At 45.2% G+C, this 21,589-nt stretch overlaps 1 protein-coding gene across 1 annotated transcript; it reads right to left on the reverse strand.

Annotated features, from left to right (window-relative positions):
• Nucleotides 1-1,050: 1,050 nt before the first annotated feature.
• FMO5 (flavin containing dimethylaniline monoxygenase 5) lies at nucleotides 1,051-21,365 on the reverse strand (the record flags this gene model as incomplete). Its single annotated transcript, XM_084242978.1, has 8 exons — nucleotides 21,181-21,365; nucleotides 16,470-16,658; nucleotides 14,517-14,679; nucleotides 13,623-13,765; nucleotides 11,427-11,626; nucleotides 8,422-8,774; nucleotides 3,533-3,605; nucleotides 1,051-1,390 (listed from the first exon to the last, which is right to left on the reverse strand). Exons 1-8 carry the CDS (start codon nucleotides 21,313-21,315, stop codon nucleotides 1,051-1,053), a joined length of 1,596 nt encoding a protein of 531 aa, XP_084099104.1. The 5' UTR covers nucleotides 21,316-21,365.
• Nucleotides 21,366-21,589: the final 224 nt, after the last annotated feature.

Raw genomic sequence — 21,589 nt, forward strand, 5'->3', positions numbered from 1 at the left:
GTGAGATGAGACTAGAGTAGAATTACTACAAGTGAGAAGCAGAATCAGCAGCACCTCTGGAACATAAATCCAAGCCTCTGCTTTTCATTTCATTTGCTTTTTTTCAGAACTGTACTATGTGGCGTAAGAACTATTATTAAGAGAACGCCCCAATATTTAGTTAATATCAGTTCTAATGTAGTGCATAAATGACACTTCAAATATTTATTGTGTGGCCTTTATATTGGGGAGGGAGTGAAGGAGAGAGAAAAAAAGGGGCGACCAATCAAACCTTGCTTGTTGGCCACATTACAGCAGTTTCTGGCAACTTACTATATTTCCTACCGGAAGGTCTTATTGAACCTAGTATGGGAACTAAAATTAAAAAATGATAGGACAGCTAATTAAAAATCCCATTTTTCAATTAAATTGAATCTACTGGCAAAAATTAGATTATTAGAATGAGCCCAGAAAGCTGAAGACAGTTTCTTCATTGAGCGAAATAAAGACATGTTGCTTAAGGGGAAGAGAGTAAAAATGACCGGTCCCCAGATACATTAGTGAACAGCTGTGCATCTTCTCTTAGATACATACAGCTGGCATCAGACATGATTTATCTCTTGGAAAACATACATTTAGTTACAATTTTGAAAACAAAAGAGCTTCTAACATCTTATCAGCAGTTACATGGAGTCTCCCATCTCTCATCCAGACATTCACTTGTCCTCCCACAAGGATACTTGATAAACACATTTATGGAGCTCCAGTGATATGCTCAGAGCTCTGCTAGGGACCTACAGAGATATCTAAAAGAGTACCTGATCTGACAGTCCAGGGGTTAATGGATTACAGTCCAGGGAGGAAAGCCAAAAGTGATGGATCGTAAGAGGAAGGGAGGTTAAATCAATATGAATGAAAAGTAGAAATTTCATTATAAGGAAAAGAGGAAAGAAAATAAATGAGAAATAATTTCTGGGCAATATGAAGCTGAAAGTTGTTCGATCTTATCAGATTCTGTAGGCACTTAAAGATCCCGTGTCCTAAAGGAAATGGGCAGTGACAGTGGAACAGCTAAAAGTAGGCCAGAAGTATTGCAAAGAAAACAATAGCTATCATGAACCGGGCCATTGTTGTTATTGTGGGATCACTGCGGTCAATTGTTCTTGTCATCAGAGGTTTCCTTATCCGGCTCTCTGTGCTGAGGATGGCTTTTCGCGCTCCAGCCCACTTGCCAGGGCCTTGTAGACGGTAGTGGATTGGAGTGCAGGGTCCTACTAGTAACTCCAGGGCCAGTTTGGGGTCGGTGAAGGCCAAATGGAACAGATTGGGCTTGACACCGACCAGAAGAGCAAGTTCTTCCATGGTGTCTACGTAGTCTACCTGGATGGTGTGTCGTGGGCTCTCCACATACCTGAAGAAGGGAAGAGAGAAGTCACGGCCTGTCAACAGTTCAGTCGACCAATCAGTCAGTGCTTTTCTGAGTACCTGTTATTAGTTCAATATTGGGCTAGGAGCTCTGGAAAACAGAGAAGAAAAAGAATACATCGTCTCTGTCCTTAAGGACCTTATAATCTACTGGAGGAGATAGGATAGATACAGATGAAGCAGAAACAATAAAAAAAAATTGGGTAAATTGAAACATAGAAGAAGGACAGTTAATATACAGCAGTAAGAAGTCTTGAAGGAGGAGCAAGATAAACTGAGAGCAGAGAGAAAAGTATTCCAGGGAGCAGGAATGAGTGTAGAAATGTGGACACACAGTATCTCTGGGCACTCCCAACAGTGTCAGAATCACATCACGAATCACCAGGCAAGACGGAGAGAGGCAAGGACAGCAGGCCAGACACAGAGGACTCTGATGTTACAGAGAGAGAGAATCCACCACAGAATTCTCAAGTTTGAGATCTTCTGTTATTTCGTGAGGTCAGTGGGGGCGGGATCCACAGGCAGGATTTCTCAGGCTGAGGTTAATCTAGACCCCTGAAGGCAGGTGGGGAGGTGACTTATGCCACACGCTTCCTCCAAGAAGAAATAGCCCTTATGAGAAGTGCAGATTTGAAGAGCTAAAAGGACATTTTTAGAGGGAAGATGTGGTAACAGTGACACTGTGTAGAAGTAGTGGGATTAAGTGCTAACTGGTGACTTTTTCTGTAATGAAAATGAAAGAACAGGGGGGCAGAAAGGAAGTAAGAGATACGCTAAGTCAGGTTCATCAAGATTAGATGGGCTTACTAGAGGAATCCAAAAACAAGAACAGGAAAAAAAAAAAAAAAGACAGAACATGAAATTTGAAGTAGACCTGATGGAATGCCAACTGATGGAATGCCAGAAACGAACAAATGGTCAAATACGAGGTTATTGAAAGGGGACAAACAGGAATTTTAGAAGAGAAGAAGACATAACAGGAAAGAATTTGAGAGTGTTCACTTTTGGAATTAGGAAGGATTATGTTCAAAGTATTTATCCTGCGGTGGTGAATTGCGAGCTGTGTTGTTCACGAAGGTTTCACAAAAGAGATTCACGAATAAGTCTCAACTTGTAGGAAAGTTACGAGGATGAAATAAACCCATACCTCGAAAGCATTAGTGTATTCATAATAATGCGCCTCAGGAAAGGTTAAATTATATCCTTTAGTGCCCGAAACGCAAGGAAAGCGCAGTGGAGAAGGAAGAGGTGTTCGGAAGTGCCGACCTCAGTCGTGAGAGGAAGGGGAAGTTGATGGATGGAGAGGACAGTGCATGGAACTCAGGAGGAAGAAAGGGGTGAGAATTTAAAGCATATAATGTGGACTATTGATTGCAAACCTTTGGCCGTCAGAGAGAGATGGAAAACAGAGCTCCGAGGAAAGGCTCCATGAAAATTTTCCTCTCTGATGGGAGAGAGTTTGCTAGAATAATGAATTAGAGAAAACCTCCTCTTTGGGTCTGGAAGGATTGTGCCTCTGATTTTTCCACAAAACTCTAGAAATTTACCATCGACACCCATTTTGTCAAAGTAAAAATCCCCTAGCAAGTAAGCTCAAGGTCTGCAATGGAAACTGCTGAATTGCTGTGTTCCCCCACACACTCAGCAGCTGGCTGATGGTTCCACCTTCCCAAATCCCACGGAAGATTTACACCCGGAGTCACCGTGACGTGTCACACGTTGGCAGCCTGCACCGGGAACTCGACCCACGGATCTGGATCTGGCCGTGTCTGTGCCTCTCACCCACTCACCATCACTCTTCTCTTGGCAGCAACCCTGGCACGCCAAGTAATCTTCCCCCAGACAGTTATACCTGGTTTTCTCGCCATGTGATTTTTTCCTACGTCACTTTTCTTTTAGGTCTCCAAGGTAGAATTTTCGACATTTTTCTTAAGCTCTTCTTTCCTTTTCCACCCATACTCGAACCACCCAGTGCTCTGTTGTCAGAAACTGTCATTTCCTTTTCATTCTAAGTATCTAGATTCTTAAACTAACACAAAGAAAATAAATATACGGTCCAATATTGCTCTTATTAAGAACTAGTTAAATAGAAAAACTAACCACCTATCTTCTGGGGAGAATATCTTACCTTTTTGCCATTTCTTCCTGAGCCTTGGCTGTTTCTCTTTCCATTTCACTTTGTGAGGGCAGTGTCTTTGTCCCTAGCGAGAAAAAATTTTAAGTGTGATATAGCCCCACAGGAACAATAACCCTATTAACAATCATGATGCTGTGGAGAATTCACAGAAATGCAGAATAATTTTCTGTGTTCCAGAAATTCACTTCATCATCTTATCCTCCTACTGTGATAGAATGTGATAGAATGACATGTGGCTTACTCCAGTCTACTCTCTTTGGAAGACCTCCTACTCTGCCTTCCAGCCAATACCTGCCTCCCTCCTAAGTAATCTTTCAATTAGGAAATGAAATCCAGATTGAGGAAAGGATACATCGTCTCAAGAGTATATGGGAAACGAGGTACAAAGGAAAAGGGAGGTGTCTTAGGAAAACACACCAACCTACCTGTACATACCTACACTTGGAATAACACAGAGATTTGATACCACAGGGAGAGGGGAAGTGAGAATTGTGTCTGCGTCACATTTTATACCCAAAGTTCTATGGAAGATAAGTTTATTTGATGAGTTTGGGGTAAAGCCAAGGACAGATAAATACACAAATATCTCCAGATAAACAGATAAACCCACAAACATCTCCAGCAGCAGGAAATTTAACACCAAGGACATGAGTAGACAAAGTAGAACAGCAGGTAAGTCAACATGAAGGACAGCAGGCTCACCACTCAGGTGCACCTCACGAGAATCTGAAACACAGAGTTGCAGGACGGGCTGTCTCTAAGACAGGCCTCTCTACGGCCATGCTAATCAAGCAGTTGTCTCATGCCTTCTTAACCACCTCACCGTTTAAGAACTCTCTGGATTATACTATGGAAATCACTTTACCTACTGAGGAGAAGATTTAATTGTTTGACGGCTCTAATTGCTGGAACATTATTCTTTTTGTTGACCCCAAAATCAATCTCCACGCCATTTGCACATTGGACTTAGCTGTACCTCTGGAGACTGGGAGTCTCTTCTTTACAAGTGTCAGTCTTTGAAATATTTGAAAACGGCTGTCCTAACTTCTTTAAGTCTTCCTGTAGCAACCCAAATAGTACCATTTCCCCAGAAACAGGTTTCACATTCTCTGCTATGCTGGTTGACTGGGGCCTCTCTCTTACAATATGAGATTCAGAAGTTCAGCAGTCAAGAACTCGCCCTCTGTGTTTTGCCATGTGTTTCTCATCTTAACCGTGGGGATGATTACTTATATCAGATATTGATTATTACTTAAGTCAAAGAGGTAAACCCTGAAATGTTTCATTTGAGAGTCACCACAGGTATCTTAAATGTTCATGAAACACATCTAGAGAGTTGAAAATTATTTCCTGTAGAACCATAACTTTAACTTCTATTCGCCAGAAACATTATGGTATAGAATGTCTATTTCTTGCCAATTCTTTAAAAAAAAAAAAAAGACAAAATAAAATAAAACAAAAAAAAATTTTCAGATTGTAAGAACAAAGTGGTCGTTACCAAAAGGAAAGGGGAAAGAGATAAGGGGGTAAATCAGGTACAAGGGGTCAATTGTAGGGTGAAGGGTCGAAACTAGATTTTCAGTGGTGACAGTCAGGATGCTGCGTCCTTGGAGCCAGTACAACGTTATGAACTAATCTTACCTCAATAAAAAAAAACCCATGGATTAGGTAGGTAGGTAGATTGGTAGGTAGGTACGCACATGGGTGGGCGGGAGGGGAGCTGGCTGGAGAGACAGAGATACGCAGACGGATATGCTCCTGTAGTACGATTCCTTCTTCAACCCTCAGCACTGTCCCTGCAGAGTTTCCTTTTCAGACACATTATTTTTAAAATTTCTTCTCTCTCTCTTTCCTGTCTTGCTTCTCCTCTTTTATTACCAATTTATATGAATGGCCACAGCGCCTGAGCAGTTCTTTCTTCACTTTCCTCTCCGACATATGTTCCATCACCAAATCCTTCCCAGTTCACTGATGAAATTTCACTGGAAGTTGTCTTCTCCTGTTCCTTCATCTTGGGTTAAAGCCTGTGTCGCATCTTACTGGATTTTTGACTCAGGCTTTTAACTGACCTGCTTCCCACTTCACTCCCCTCTAACGCATCTGAATTACAAAGCTGACTTGACTCCCCCACTCCATTTGAAATCCTCCTTTGCTTTTCTGTCATGTACCTTGAGAACAGAGTAGACTTCTTGTGTGGCATCTGTAACCATCGCTAGCTTCATTTTTCTCAATTCCTATAACACTTTATCTTTTGGAATTCTGAACTATCTTCAGCTCCCAGAACTTGGCTTTTTCTGTTATTTTTCTCTAACTACATAAATATCTTTGATTGTTTCTCTGTTTGGGCCAAGATTGGCGAGCCCCCTCAGCGAGTGTGCTCTCACCCTTCCCTGGGTGGTGTAGCTGTGGGTGGGGCGGGTGGGGCAGCAGCCCCTTAGCGTGGCTGCTGGGGCAGCTGTCTGGGGGTCAGTAGCATGTGCTGGACAGACGAGCAGATTAAATGTTGTGGTACAGCGAAGCACTGAAGTTCAGAGGTTTTCTGGGGTCCCAAAACACGGTGGGAAAGAGGTGAGCCTGACTGGAAACTCTGTGGAACTAGGGCCTTCCATCTGCTCTCAGGCGTAAGCAGCTTGCATTTACATAGTCCTGCTCTTCACAATTCTCACCTGTCTCTGCACATTTCAGTATAAAGATGTTGTCAGAGAAGTTGCCATTCTCCTCTTTCAGTCCAGACAAGCCTTTCAACATGACTGAAAACTCAGCTACGAAGTGTCTGCTATAGAGTTTGGAACTTCATTTACCTCCGAAGCCCAGCTGGCATTCACTTGGGTAGACATTTACTAGATAGCACCTGTGAGCTAGAAACTGGTCTAGGCTTGGAATGCAGAGGTAAATAAACATGATTCTGTTGTTTACAGAGCTTTCAATATACTATTAAGGGAGAAGGAACTTTCTGTGCAAAGGTTGAAGGGAGCACCGAGGAAGGGCAGCAGAAGCAAAGGCACAGGGGACAGGAGGACCCCCTGCAACTATGCTCAGGGGTAAGTCGCTCAGGGCCTCTGGAAGATGCTGGAACTGGAGTAGAGACCAGTGAGGGTGGACCTGAAAGGCCAGGCTGTGTTCCGCTTGTGGAGGAACCTGAATGCCGTGCTAGGACACGAAGCCTTCCCGTGGTCCAGAGCAGTGCTAGAAGTTGAAGGAAAGAAAGCTGGTGAGCGGTAGCAAGGGCCTCGAGAGGCCTGCACACGAGGGAAAGAGAAAACTAGATTGCAGTCAGGGCAAGGAAGTGGGTTCAGTGTTTCACAAGAGGGTGGACTGTCATCTTGACAGGAGTAGAGTAATTCAAAAAAATCAGAGGAAGAAGGAAAATGGGTCTTGGTCAGGACAGTCTCAGCCAGGGACAGGGACAGGCTGAGTTGGACATGAAAAGGAGAAACCAGCTAAGGGTTTAAATTTGGCGCAGTGAAGACAGAGCGCCAGGTGAGAGAGGAGAGAAGGTGAGGAGAGAGGTGAGGCGAGAAGGCGAGGAGAGCTGTGGGCAGGACAGAACTCCGGGCTCTTGTTGGAAGTTTGATAAAGTTGCAGGATTCTTTTAATGCCCCCCTCCTGCTAGGTGTTAGCAGGAAGCGGGAAAATTAGCAATGGCTTGGCCAGCCAAGGAAGCGGGCGCTTTACACAGTTCCCCTGAAGCCTCCCAACCCCACAGCTTGTGCCCAGATTCTTCCAAATACTTTTCTTTCTTCCTCCCAACAGTTCACTTGGTCATAGAAAAGAGCCCTATTAGTGTAGCTAGACTAGCATGCTCTGGCCCATTTTAAGGCACCTTTCTCTTCTTTAATTGACCTAATTAAAAGATCCATTAATGTGACCAAAATTAAACCAATTTAATGGCTACTCGCCTTTGCTTGCAGGCCCAGTGACCTCAAGGAGCACGTGAGCTCCTTGGATAGAAGCCACATACAACAGAAAGGATTTAAGAAATTTGGGGAAATTTGGAAAGGTTTTTGATGTACCAGTTCTTCACTAAGGGAGAAAGCTAACTCCTTTAAGAACTCTGAATAGCTTTAGTTACACGTTAGCAATGATGGCAAATTTTAGTTTAAAAACCATAGGCCCCCAAAGTTTCATTGTTAGAAGGAATGCTAAAGGTCATCTGGGCTCTCCGTGTTCTGAGACTTTATTCTGTATTGTTCTGACCAGGTGACCATGCAGCCATTTTTTACCTTTTTCCTCAGACGCCCCATGATTTCAGACACACCCCCTTCCATCTTGAAATAGTCCCTGGCTGAGAGGAAAAGTGTTTGTTGCTTTGCTTGTTTTTAATGTTAGGCTTATTATCTCTTTTTTAAAAGATTGATTTATTTATACAAGAACTAGGGTACAGGCCAGAGGTGCAGGAGGGTGAGAGAATTCACCAGAGACAGGGCAGGGAGCAGAAGAGGCAGACGGACCGAAGTACATGGCTGAGGGGAGCTGCGGGTGAGACAGGAGAGGTCTGTCTTGCCGTGCGGGAATCTCCCTGGCTGGCCCGGAATCGAACCGGCACTGCAGAGGCTGCAGACAGCTTCACAGCACTGCGCTCAACCCACTGCGCCACTGGGGAGGCCTAGGCTTATTACTTACCTCCCTCAAAATTTCACTCCTGGTTCTGGTTCAACCCTTGGAGTGTGCCTATTTTTGGACAATTTCCCAGGAGATTCCAATATAAGTCCATGATTATAAATTACTATTTTATATTTACTCAAAATTAACTTTCAGTGCTAATTTTGTGCTAGCCCCTTTTACAATCATACATACACTCTCAGCTATATGAAAATAAAAACATACACATAATTGAACACAGTAAGTAAAGCAAGTAGGCAGCTTGCATGGTCACTCACCTTTAAATACTTGAGTGACCCAGCGTCCTTGGAGCTCTGCGATGGGCATAATGGCACCCAAGGGCTGGATCAAGCCAATGATGGCGAGAGTTGGCTTTTCCAGGTTAGGAGGGAAGACCTTCTTATAGAGGGATATCTTGTTATTGACTACTTTGACAGACTCGTCAAGAAAAGGAAAGGTAAAGCTGTAGCCGGTAGCGAAGATGACAGCATCAATGTTATCCTCCTTGGAGCCGTCCTCGAATATGGCGCCCGTCTCCGTGAACTCTTTCACGTTTCCCTTCACCTTCACCAACCCAGAAATGATACGATTTGGCAGCTCATCGTTTACTGTTGGATGCTGACCCAGAGGCCTGTGAATGGTGGTGAAGACCAAGAGAAGGAGAAAGGAGGAGGAGAAAGGAAGAACAGGAAGCAGGGAGAGAAAGGGGAAAAGAGAGGAATCAGCACCGTGTAAGACTCTCCTTCCCTGCAGGCAGCTCGGCAATACGCCGGTGTTCTCCCTCTTGGCCTAGCCATGAGAGTTCGCGAAGGTCTAAGTTATACACTTGCAAAGATCAGATCTCAGCAGAAGCTGGGCCCTGGACGTCCCTGAGAGGTGTGATGTCGGAGAGGTGAAAGAAGAGCCTTGTCTGAGGAGTGCATGAGCGGTTCCTCGAGGAAGGGTCATCGCAGGGACACAATAAGCCACAGCCAGGAGTTCCTCGCCGCACATCAAGGAGCCTGGTAGAAGTGGACTGTCAGTATTCTCTTGAGTATCATTTCCAGGTCAAAGGCCCATCATTTTCCAAACTGAATCATAAATTGCACGGGTATTGTCATTTATACTTAGGAGCTGATTTTACGTGCATTAACTTACTTGACTCTCCAACCCAATGAAGACAGCAGGGCAGGTGCCATTTATTCAGGTTCTCGATAAAAGGCCTAGAGAAGTTAAATGGCTTGCCCGAGGTTACACAGCCCTAGGATTTTAGAATTTATAATAAAATAATTTCCTATGAGCTCTTTTGGGATCCTCTTCAGTAATGCCGGGGTCCTGTTAAGTAGTGCTTCCTAAAGACCGTTTAAGGTAAGATTGCCAAAAAAATAAGGCAGGGTTCCTAGCATCTGGGCACTTACTAAAAGGCGGTCTGAATCCCTGGACCCACGTTAACAGAGTCGGAGAATCCTTAGCCTGTCGTGGCCAGAGCTGACCGTGCCTCAGCAGCTGGTGGTACACGGCTGCCGCCGGCCTGTCGTGTCAGGCTGGTCATGACCTTACCCCTCAGATGCAGACTCTACTCTGCATTCTGACCTCACCACTTGCTCTTTCTCTCCACACTTACTGCTTTCACTGACATTACCCGCATCCACATTGTTGGCCAAGCCACAAAACTGCCAGTCTTAGATCTGCTCCCCAAGGCGTTTCCCACTCTCCTCCTCACATCCTCAGAATAGCTGCTTCTAGTCTCTCTCTCACCTGGATGATCACAGTTGTCCTTAGGGTCTCCTGTACTCTCTCCCTTCCCACAATCTTCCACAGGATTTTTGCATGGTCTTTCCTAAAGTGTATTTATTATGACATCACTCAGTTGCTTAAAATTCTGTCTTCCGCTTGCTTAAAATCTTTCAGTAGCTCTGAACTGTCTTTATTCCAGATGTTTTTCTTAGCAGAGCAGTGGTTTGCGTGTACCCGACTGATAAGTCTGCCTGTTCAGCCATCTCGCCATGTAGTCCAGCCAAGCCAGGCTCCTGCAGCCTAGAGCATAATGTTTGTTGCTATTCCAAGACATTGTACTTATAATTAGAACGCCGCATTTGTTTATCTTCTGCTAGTCCATAAAACTTCATTTTGTAATCATCAAAGATAAGGATGCTATAGTTTCCACTAGGTGGGTGAAATGGCTGGGTAAAAGGTGGGGTTACGTAACCCCAAAGGAAAACAAACTGGAACAAGGGGACGCCAGGCTGACTGCACCTTATCCAGCGGATCCAGTTTAGCATCAGGGATGCAGGAGAAACTGATCTGAGGAGGGCCCTGTAAGACGGCACTGCGCAGCGTCTGAGTGTCCGTGCTGAGAATGCTTAACCTGAACCCCATAAAAAACCATGCAAGTCCAAACTTAGAGACTTTCTACAAAATACTTGACTAAGATTCTTAAAAAGAAAATGTCCACATCAAAAAAAAAAAAAAAGAATTATTTAAGATGAGAGATTCAAGAGCTATGGCAACAAAGAATTCGTACTAATACAAATAGCAACACCTTGCCTTTCTGAGGACTTAAGATAATGAGTTATGTGCATTATTTAATTCTTACAACAACCTTGTAGGCTGGTGATTTATGTCCATTTGCTGCTATGAAAACTGACACTTAGAGAAACTAATTTGTTCCAAGTCACACAGGTAAAAATGGCATTCCTGAGGAATGGACCTGACCTTAAACACTCCTGCAAGAATAGACAATAGAATATGATAAAAAGAATATTTGGCTTACAAAGCACATACTCCTTCACAAAACCAGGGAGGTAGACTATGGAAGTATCTCTAGAGGCTGCTATTAAATACTTTTTTTCTTTTTAACTGTTACTGTTTTTAATGTGCAGATTTACTACAACATGGTAAGAACAATGAGCACCCATGTGTCCTTCATTTTTTTACTAATTACCATTAGGTATTAAATCTCTGTATTTTCTGACCCAGTATATGCTTGGCTCTAAAAGGCTACTTGGTGTTTGTTGAATGAATGAATGATGCACTCCTCTCTACTACCATGTTATTGTTAGACACCATGCAAAAAGAACTGGTGTCAGGGGGAATGATAAAATGGTTAATGCAGGCAGAATCATAGAGCAAGGATTATAGAGTTAGAGATCTTGGACTTCTGTGGGAGCAAGGTAGAAACCTGATTGCTGATTCTGTGAATTTTCTAAATGTACAGGTAGAGGTGAGTCTGTCACTGGCCTAGGTGACAGTCCTTGTTCTGTACCTTGGTCATTCCTGCCACACTCCTGTCCTGGGGACTTACCTGTGTTTAGGCTTCAGGCCAAACATTGTGTGGTCAAACCTGTTGTTCAATCTTTTTTCCAAAATTGTATTTATCATTGATTCACTGAGAATCTTCTTTATAAAATATGTCAGTCGAGAAAACAGCAGCACATCCGAAGGATAGCCATGGGTGCCCACTCGATTCAGGATCCAGGACCCTCTCCTGGTGCTGAGGAAAACCTGGGGTGTGGGAGAAAGTTGTTCACTTTTGCCATCCTCTGGCTCATAACCCTTAAGAAACACCCCATTTTCTTCAAGATTAAGGTCAGACTCGGTAGTCTGGCTTTTTTAGTCCTTCTACAATCTTCTTGAAATTTTCCTTTTTATTTCCTACCATTTTCCTTCTTGGGTGCTAAACTTACCATTAAACTGATGTATTCACTGGCCACGAATATGACTTGCTGGGAGCTAGCGCTGCATTTCTGCATGGTGACATCCTGCCTCCCCGCACCCCCAGCCACTTAATTCTCAAGGTCTCTTCATTTTTAAGAACCAGCTCGAATCTGCCTCTTCCGCAGTGTCCCATTCACTGTTCTGGCTGCTCTCCACCCTCTGAACTTCTCTGCTGCTTATCCCCTGCCCAGCTCATTTAAAATGAAGGCCATGAAAACTGAAAGCAAGTTGATGTCATTCCATACAGTCTCAGTCTTTTGTTTTTTGGCTTTTGACATTGTATTGTTACAAAAACGTGTTGCTTAATATTTGTATTGGAAAATCTTTTACACTCTTATTTTCTGTCACTTCAGATGTGCTTTTTCTAGAGTAAGAAGTGTAACACATGCCTCCGATTTATCAAGAATCTGGTCTGGAAGCGACGGAGCTAGCTCCTGTACATTTTCTTTCATCCCCACAACAGTCTCTTCGGGTAGGAATTACTATTCCCACTTACGGATGAGAAGCCCAGCAAGCGGGATAATTGGCCTGAGGTGGTGCAGCTGGTAAGTGGCAGAACTGCCTTTCCAGGCCACTTCTGACCTACTCCAAAGACTGCTTAAGAAATGCCCCGTACATTATGTAATGGGGATCCTGAGGCTTGCTAGCGGGACACCAGGAAGCTGGTCATCTTTCTGTGGCCTCTGCTGGCTAAAGGCCATGTTCAGGGCTCACAAAGGTTTGATATTCAATTACTCAGCAAAATCCAATCACCTGGGATGTGCTACTTTCTCTACATTATTACCAAACTCTCCAGAGAGGGTTTCCAGATGAGAACATTGCTTTATGGTCTTTGTTTAACTCTCGTGTGAAAAGGTGTTTGACTGCAGAGGGTGTCAGGTGCTTCACACGTGTGGTCTCACTGACGGTGACCTTGGGTGCTGTCCTAATAAAGCACTTTTACATATGAAGGCAGAAGAGCATTCATGCTCTTAAGAATCAAGCCATCTAGTGGGCCGATCCATGTAACTTTTGTTATACAAGCGGATGAGTAATGCAAACACTCAAAGCCTCAATTAAAAGGTTCTCTATGTATAAAATAATAACCTATCACAAGACCGTTGTGAGAACTGAGCTGTTTTGTGGAAGGTGTGCGTATAGTAAGCCCTTGAGACATGCTTAATGGCTACATACTTCTTATGTCAGTTTTCCACCTAGAGCTTGTAAGCGAAGAGCATGTTTACAAATTTGGATTTGTAAGAAAAGCCGCTTTAGAGCAAATGTCCTTCTGTGTCACCTCACTGTGTGCATAGGCTGGGGAGCTGCTTGCAGTCGCTGCAGTGGTGGCACCTGCCTTACCGGTCCCCGGGCTGTCTTTGGCAGGGTTAGACTGCTCCTCTCTTCCACTTGGGGAGTGAAGAGAAAAATTCCCCACCATCCCGTGAGTGAACAGCTTTCGGTGACCCAGTGTGCTCTCCTCCACATGTATGCCCGACATGCCCGCTCCCCGGTGGGAGACCCCCACTCAGAATTCTGTGTTCCAGTCAGCACCCTGGAAATTGCTCGGTCTTCAAAGCCAGAGCACATTCAGAAACAGCTGACTGGGATCTCTGATCATGAGCGAACCCTGGGTCTGCAGCCAACTGAGTCAGGAAATCTAACTGTAACCTGGGCATCATTATCATAAACTTGCCAAGCGCGGGGATGAAAGGAAGCCCCGCGCTGGCAGCCGGCGCTGGTGGGCTATGCAGAGTCCCCCAGCACCTTCCCTGCTCAGGCAACGTAAATGGTGACTGGTTCCAACCTGCTTGGCCACGTGGCTGGTCTCCACCGCCAGATCCCCTCCAGAATTCCCAATGCCGATGACAATGACTCTCTTTCCAGTGAAGCTGTCTGGATTCTTGTAGTCCCGACTGTGGAAGTACTGTCCTTTGAACTTCTCAATACCTGCAAGAGAAGGGGGAGTAGTTGCCAAGGGATGGATTATCTAGTATCATTTGTTAAACCTTTCATTTTTCTGCAGTGTGTAGAATCTATGCGCGTTTCTCCACATATTCTCACTCTCCGGCTGCTCTTTTCCCCGCAGCCTCAGGGCAGAATCTTGTGATTTCCTCAGCCCAAGTAGTCTGCATAATGCAGGTTCTATTTGTCTTTTGGATTTGTAGACTCAGAATCTCTTCTGCCTCAGAAAACCTCTCTGCCCCTTTGTCTTTTCACCTCGGAACACCGACTCCTGTTTCAGCGGAGTGTCTGCGTCTCCATGCACTCTGAACTCTGCACAGAGAGCTTTTTTTCCCAAAGTGAAAATCCAGGCCAAAGACTGTAATTAAATTCTTTCTTTAAGCTTTAATTTCTTCCTCAGAAACTCAATATTTCTGTTTGTTTCCTCGACTGCTGAAAATACCCTCATTTACCCTCACGGGGATTAACGCCATCCTCACTCGACCTGGTGAGGATTAACACTTGGAAAACTGAAGTCATCGTGACACTGCATAGAGAGGCCTCTCGTTTCCCTCTGGTCTCCAAAACTGCCATTTTTCCTACCCCCAAATGGCAGTAACACAGTGACCCCAACGTCTTTCAGGGGAGCGTGGAGAACGAGGGTAAACCTTCCTTTGCCAAGGTGGGAATCACTCACCACCCTCCTCCCTCGGGGGTCAGGGCACGGGCGAGCGTCTGCCTTCTGGAGGCTACTCACCAGGGAAGCTGTCCAGGGGCAGGTAAGCGTTGGTGTGATGGCCGCTGCAAACCATGACTCCGTCGAAGACAGAAGCCTCCTTCTTGCCTTCGGATTCTGTGACCACTTCCCACTGCCCTGAAGTGGAGAAGTCAGGCCGCTTCTTCACGCTGCACACAGTGGTCTGGACAGAGAAGGGAGGGTCACCGCGGCCGGCGCGGTGGGAATCCTCCCTGCCGTGACCCCTGCAGAGTCACGCCCGTGGCTAACACCACCTGGTGGGGCTCACGAAGGGATATTGGATTTGCACCCACAAATAAGAGCTTTCCTGTCAGGGCAGTGGCAGAGGGAGAACGCTTCTAGGCGGCAGGCGACTGAAGTCGAGTCGGCGCTGATGGTGCCCTCTCTTGGGCCAGAGAGAGCCGCTTACTCATTCCCTTGGACCTTGTCCCAGGGCTGCTGGGCACTTTAAAACGGCCTTCTCCTGTCGTCGGAGATACTCCAGGCACTAAAGCCTGTTCCTCCCTGGCTCTCGGACATCCGAGGACTTCCTGATGTCTTCCTACCCCCGGCCTGTCCGCACCGTCTAACCTTGAGCATGTGACTGAGCTGCAAAGTGGCCTTTTCTAGTAGAACAGGAAGCATCTCAGTGGCACCTGTATGTGAACCTCTCGTGGCGCCCACACACGCCAGTGCGTATAAAGAGACTGTGAGACGGACGCTCAGGATATCATTAAAGCTTTTCAAAAATATTAGTAAATTTGGGTTGCTCCACGTAGGTTCAGGAACGTTGAGCGAGTGTCCCCATGCGCTCCAGGGTCTGTTCCCGCACACCCTGCCAGCCTGCACCAGCCATCGCTCCTTCTAGCACGTTCTTGCTTTCTCCCAAGCTGGCGCCTATGCCCGGCCACCTTTCTCTTCCTTCTTCATCAGCAGATTCCTATTCACCCTTTAACATTCAGCTGGGATATCATCTCCTCTCAGGACACGCTGCTGCTCGAGCCGTATACCCTGAGGGCTAAGCATCTTCTCTGACTACAGTGTGTGGCTCTTTATGTTATTTATCACCCTGTAATTCTTTTTTTTCCATTAAATATATTTATCCTAATTTTTTTTTCATTTTTCTATCTCCTGAACTAGACTATGAAACCACTGTTTTATTTTGTTTTTCCTTTTTGTACCTTCACTGCTTAGTGTGGTACCAGACAAGTTAACTCTGTATATAGACAAGCAGAAAAGGGTTTTACTGGGCTATAAATGGCTTCCTTTGGGAGTTGCCACTGGATATTAGGTGACCCTTTATTATTTATCGTTAAACAGAAAAAGGTGTGATTTAGCAGAATGGTCAGAAGGTAGAAGATTTGCCAGATTTCAGAAATATTAAAAACAATAGAAAAATTGTGGAGTGCTTTACATCAAGAGGGAACCATTGATATGACAGAGTACATCGTGTTTTATAATCGCCTCGTTTTACAAACAAGAAAATTAAGATAAACCGAAGTTGAGGGATTTATGCCTGAAATCACAAAGCAGAACCCAAGTTTCTGTTCCCTAATTCAGTGTTCTTCCCTCGACACCAGAGTTTCCTGTTTCCTCAACCACTTTCCAGTACCCCAGGAGGCTGTGAGCACATGAAACAATGCACCAGGACGTACAAAAGGGCGAGCAGTAGTGAGCAAGCGTGAGGCCAGGTTTTAAAGTTCCCATAGCTGTCAATTCCACCCTATAACTGGGAAAACATTTCTCTCACTTGTTTTATTTGCAGTCAAACAGTCTAAAATGAAGGCAATGACAACACTGCAACTCAGAGCCCCCAGATAGCGAAGGTACAGGAAAGATAAAGCGTGGTGTCTCTGGATACATCCATGTGCGTGTCAAGCCAGTCTTTACATTGGAACCCTCAGTAAGTGAAACCATATTCTTCATTTATTTGATAAATAACTTCAAACACAAAGATACGCCCAAATTCCATACCTTAAAACGAATATACTTCAGAAGGTCAAATGCTTTGGCATACATCCTGAAATACTCCAGGACCTGGGAGTTGTGCATGAAGTTAGGAAAATGGTCTGGGATGGGATAGTCACTGAAGCACATCATCTCTTTAGAAGTGTTGATGACCACCGACCTGTAAATGCTGGCCCTTCCTTCTTCGGGCTTTTCCTACAGTAAGGAAGGAGCAGTCACAGCAACTTGAGAGTTAGCTTCATAACTTAGAAGGAGCCAGTAAACATTTGAAAAAGTTTTTGAAAGAAGAGTCAAGTGAAATATGTTACACTCACTCACTCACACTCTGTCACACTCACACGCCTCCATCTCTCAGTATTTGTGTCCTCATGTAGTCCCTTCCTGTGCATCAGCAAGGCGGCTTAAACACACTGTGTAGCTCTGCATTTGTTTCTGTGGCTGTGAGGTATCTGAGAGGGAGAGATATGTCTTCTTGCTCGCTGTGTCTGGTCAGCACAGTCCCTGATGCATAGTGTATGTCCAGAGTGCTTTGAAATGAACTGAGTGAATGATGGAGAAAGAATTAGAAGACATTTAAAACTGTGTCTTTGAAACCTATTTAAGGACATTGTAAATAGCCTGTGTAACTTCCAGTAGAAAGGTAATATCATAGAATTAAATTAACATTCTAATCAGAAACATAGTACTTTGTATGGCTGGGGCAGCCTGCCCTCTACACAGGCACCCTGGTTGACTGTCCTACCCAGGCACACCTTTGAGAACAGTTGAGGAAGTTCACACAAGAGAAGACAGACACCGGAGGGATGGAAAGCTGTATTAAGGGCAGAAGAAAAATGACCCACCCTCTGTGGAAGGGGTGAGGACAGTGGATCTTCTGTTCCCTTGTCAGACTGTTGGAATCCCATGGAACAGAAGCTCCCTGAGGATGGTTGTTGTCAACCTGTCTACATTGGAAGCATGTGGGGAGCTCTAGAAAACACTAAAGCCTGGGCTGCCCCCTACCCCCACCAACTGTATCATGTTTTAATTGCTTTTTGTCTAATGTGTAGACAAAGTTGAGAACTGCTAGGGAGACACAGTGTGTTTGCCCCAGAAAGCCCAAGGCAGTGGGCTGGATGGCACTGACCTCAAATGTGCCAGTCAGCTAAACACCTGAGGGCAGTGGCAGGAGGGCATGCAATAACATTTCCACAGAATCTAACAGAGACACCGAGGTCCAGAAATGTTTAATCAGTGATTATTCACTTTGCTTTAAGTATGCAGTGTTACCCTTATTGTCACATAGAAAAACTGGGGGAAGAGCCATAAGGCAAAATGTGGCCGCGCTGGCTGCATATTAGAAGTAGCTGGCGGAGACCTGTGCTGGCACCTGCTCTAGAGAATGGGTGCGATATTATCTCCTTAGGTGAGGAAACAGGTAGATATGAAACTAGAAGATGAAACTAGACTTTCCCGGACCACCTGTCGTCAGTATTTGTTATACATGCCCCAAGCGGTTCTTCAGTGTGTAGCCATATCTGCCAACCACCGTCCTATGTTCCCCTTATTTACGTGCCTTTGCTTCCCTTCAGTTATCTTTTTCTGTTTCTTTTTGCCATTTTTTTCCCTGGGGGAAGGGAGTTATTAAATTTAACCTATTCATTTGAGGGTGTGTTACTTAATTTTTTATTTTAAATGAACACTTATTCATTAGCCACATTTTATGTTACAGTGTATCTAGTATTCTCTTTTTCACATTATACACACATTTTAGAACTTTACTATTCAAAATGTAGTTTTCAGATTAACAGCATTTCCACACCTGGGGACTTGTTAGAAATGTGTAACCTCTGAGTCAAAATGTCCATTTTAGCAAAATCTCCACTGATTCATGTGCACAATGAAGTTTGAAAACATTGCTTTGCTATGCTTTAAGGAATTCAAACATTAGATTATCTAAAGGATATTAAAAATCACTTGCCAGCATTAAATAATGATCAAATCCTCAGCATTCCATAAGAGACTGATCATTTTTAAGCTCTTCCATTCATATTGGAATATGAAATCACATGACATGTCTCACATTGGCGCTCACATCTGTAGTCAGTCTGATCTGACCTCAGTGAGGAGGCCATGGAGTATAATTAATATCTTGACAGTGTATATACAATTATGGAAAGTTTTCAGTGATAATAGGAAGGGGGCAAGTGGTAAATCCTACTACTGTTGGGCAGATGGAACAGAGGAAGCAGAGTAGAGACAGGAAAATACCAGTGATGGGGTCTGAGAAGAAAGCCCTACATGTGGAATTCCTGGGGTCTGTCACCAGAAAGTAAGCGGGAGCCCTCCGTTCCTGGGCTGCACACGCTGGCGGCAGTGCAGGGGCGCCTCAGCCTTGGGATGATCGCATGCACTTGAAACCGTCAGTGGATTTCATAAAATTGAGGGTCATAGGATGGGGAAGAACAGGACCCAGGTAACATGCTAGGAAGGGTGGGGAATCAGGTCTGCCAAAGAGAAAATTCTTGAGGAAATGTCAATGTCAGTTAATGGATGTTTATGACCCCGCAGGTGCCACAACTGTGTAATGGTGAGTATGTGAAAATAAAGGTGTCCAGCTCTACCCGTATCCTACACAGCCACTCCAGACATTTTGTTTCACACGGATTCATTTACAAAACATGATTACATTTAGTACCTAATATGTGTCAGGCATCACACTGACCTCTCTAGATAAAAATGATGTATGTTTAAAATAGATGTGACATATAGTGGGATGTATGTAAAATATATGCAACCTACATATATGCAGCCACATCTGTAATACAGATGTGGTCTGTCTTAACAGAAGTTAGAGTTATGATGAAATACCGGCGATTTTCCAAGGAACAGCTTGTAAGATGTTGAAATTTTCCCCAAAGAATAATTTTTAAAAAGCCCCAAAACAAAACAACCCTCCAAGTTAAGTCTTTAGCAAAGAACAAGTTTAAACCACTTTGTAGATAAAAGTCAGAAACCTGAAAAGCAAGTAGATGGCCCCAACTTCTTACCCTCAACTGGATTCATGCCTGTTCAGTAGTTGCCAAACCTGGCTAGAATGTTTACCAGAGGGGCCTCCCTAGTGGCACAAGGGGTTGTTGCAACACTATGAAGCTGGCCTGCAGCATGAGTTCAAACACCCCCCCAACACCAGGGAGCTACCCACATGGTGCAGCAGACCTCTCCTGTGTCCCTGCTGTTCCCCTCAGCAGTGTATTTCAGTCGATCTGCCTGTTCTGCTCCCCACTCTGTCTGGTGAGTCCTCTCACTCCCCTCCCTGCCACCTGCCATGAATAACTAACACACAGTCCGTACATCAGGCAGAGTAATTATCCACTTAGTTCCCACAGTAGCTCTAGGGAGTGGGTACATGATTATGCCCTTAAATGAAAAAACAGGTGGAGAGAGGTTTACCGATTTCCCCCATGGTCACATGACCAGTAGGTAAAGATACAGGCTGGATAATGGTTAAAAGATTAATTGATTAGAGGATTGCTGGAATCCAGACCCTCAATTTTATGAAATCCACTGAGCATTTCACGTGCACGGGATCATCCCAAGGCCGAGGCTCCCCTGCACTGCCGCCAGCGCGTGCAGCCTGAGATCTCAGGGCTCCCACTTACTTTCTGGGGTCTTAAGCTCCGCACTAAGTCATGGCTGGATTTCGAAAGTAGAGTTTTCTACTGATTACTAAAAACTAGTTAAAAGCCTTTTCAGTTCCTGTCCAAGACAGATTATGACGAGCCCTGGGGGCCTGCCCTGACCTTATTCTAGATCTGAATAAGGACAATTGTTAAGTAGTTAGTCCCCCAAGACTCTGCCAAGATAAGAAAGAACTGTACTAAGGAAGGCTGTGAAGCCACTTCCAAGTGACTGACTGACACCGCGTCAGTTCTTGTGAAGTAGGAGACACTTATGGACGCCTTACTGCCTCTCAGCGGTTTTGAAAGGGAGTTGAAAAACAAACACCATGTCCTTTGGAGATGCCCTAGGGGGACGATCTCCTTTGATACTTAATAAATTTATCTTTTCAGGAGGCGATACCTTGCCTGTTAGTGAGTTACAGGACTGTGCATTTTAAAGCAACTTAAAAAGGGAGTTTATTGAAAGGACAAGAAACCCACTGAGAGGTGCCCTCTATCCTCTTTTTGAAGACAGGACTTTGAACTGTGGATTTGATTTCTCAAGTGGAGGAAAAATTCAAAGCAAAAGAGGCAGCCAAATTTTACAGTGTGTTCACTGGGATTATTAGAGAAATGGCTAATGCGAGCCAAACTTTAAAGAGAGAGAGAGAAGGAAAAGTAAGATCAGAGAAGACTGAAGGGGGATTTTTTTTTTTAATTAATAAATTTTATTTTTTGAAAGAAGCTGTAAGCGGGTATTCTAGGTCCCTTAGCTGTTGACCAGAACAGGAGCAACCCCTGACGCTTCTGCCTGCTTGGAGGCTACCCTCTCCCGGATAGCAGCAGAACTGCCTAAATGAAAACGCTCCTGGTACCTCTTCCTAGATGAGCTCAGTCTATGGGAAGGAAAAGCGAGGGCCGCTGCCCTGGGACAGGGCATGGCTGCGAAGGGCCTCAGGCTGGCAGCCCGCTGAATCACTGAATGCCCATCGCATTCCCTGGCGCAGGTGAGCTGGCCCCCGTCTGGCCGCACAGAGTAGTAAGTATTCCAAGTATCAAGGAGCCAGCAGGTTTACCTGGAACCTCCAGAGCCCACCAATGTCATCCGACCTCTCGAAGCAGACGGGCTCCAGGCCCTCGTCCAGGCAGCACTTGATGGACGAGAGCCCGCTGGCTCCGCTCCCGACCACGGCCACTCGCTTCTTGGTCATGGTCGCCGCAGCCTGCCCAGGTCCAGCAGAGCACCTGTCCTGGGGAAGGGAGAGGGCGCGCATCAGTCGCGCGCCGGGGAGGGCGCTGGGCCGCGGGGAGCTGCACCTACCGGGCCTGGGGCGAGGGCAGCTGACCTTACGCGCTGGGGTGGGGTCCCCCCTGCCAGACGATCCGGGGCTGCGAGCTGAGCTCCGCTGCGGGGTCCGCGTCCCAACTGCAGCGCCGGGCGACCCTTCAGCTCGGTCGCGAAGCTGCGTGGCCTTTTATATTTTT

The sequence above is a fragment of the Talpa europaea genome (assembly GCF_964194135.1).
Source record: "Talpa europaea genome assembly, chromosome: 9".
In the NCBI taxonomy this organism is placed as follows: Eukaryota; Metazoa; Chordata; class Mammalia; order Eulipotyphla; family Talpidae; genus Talpa; species Talpa europaea.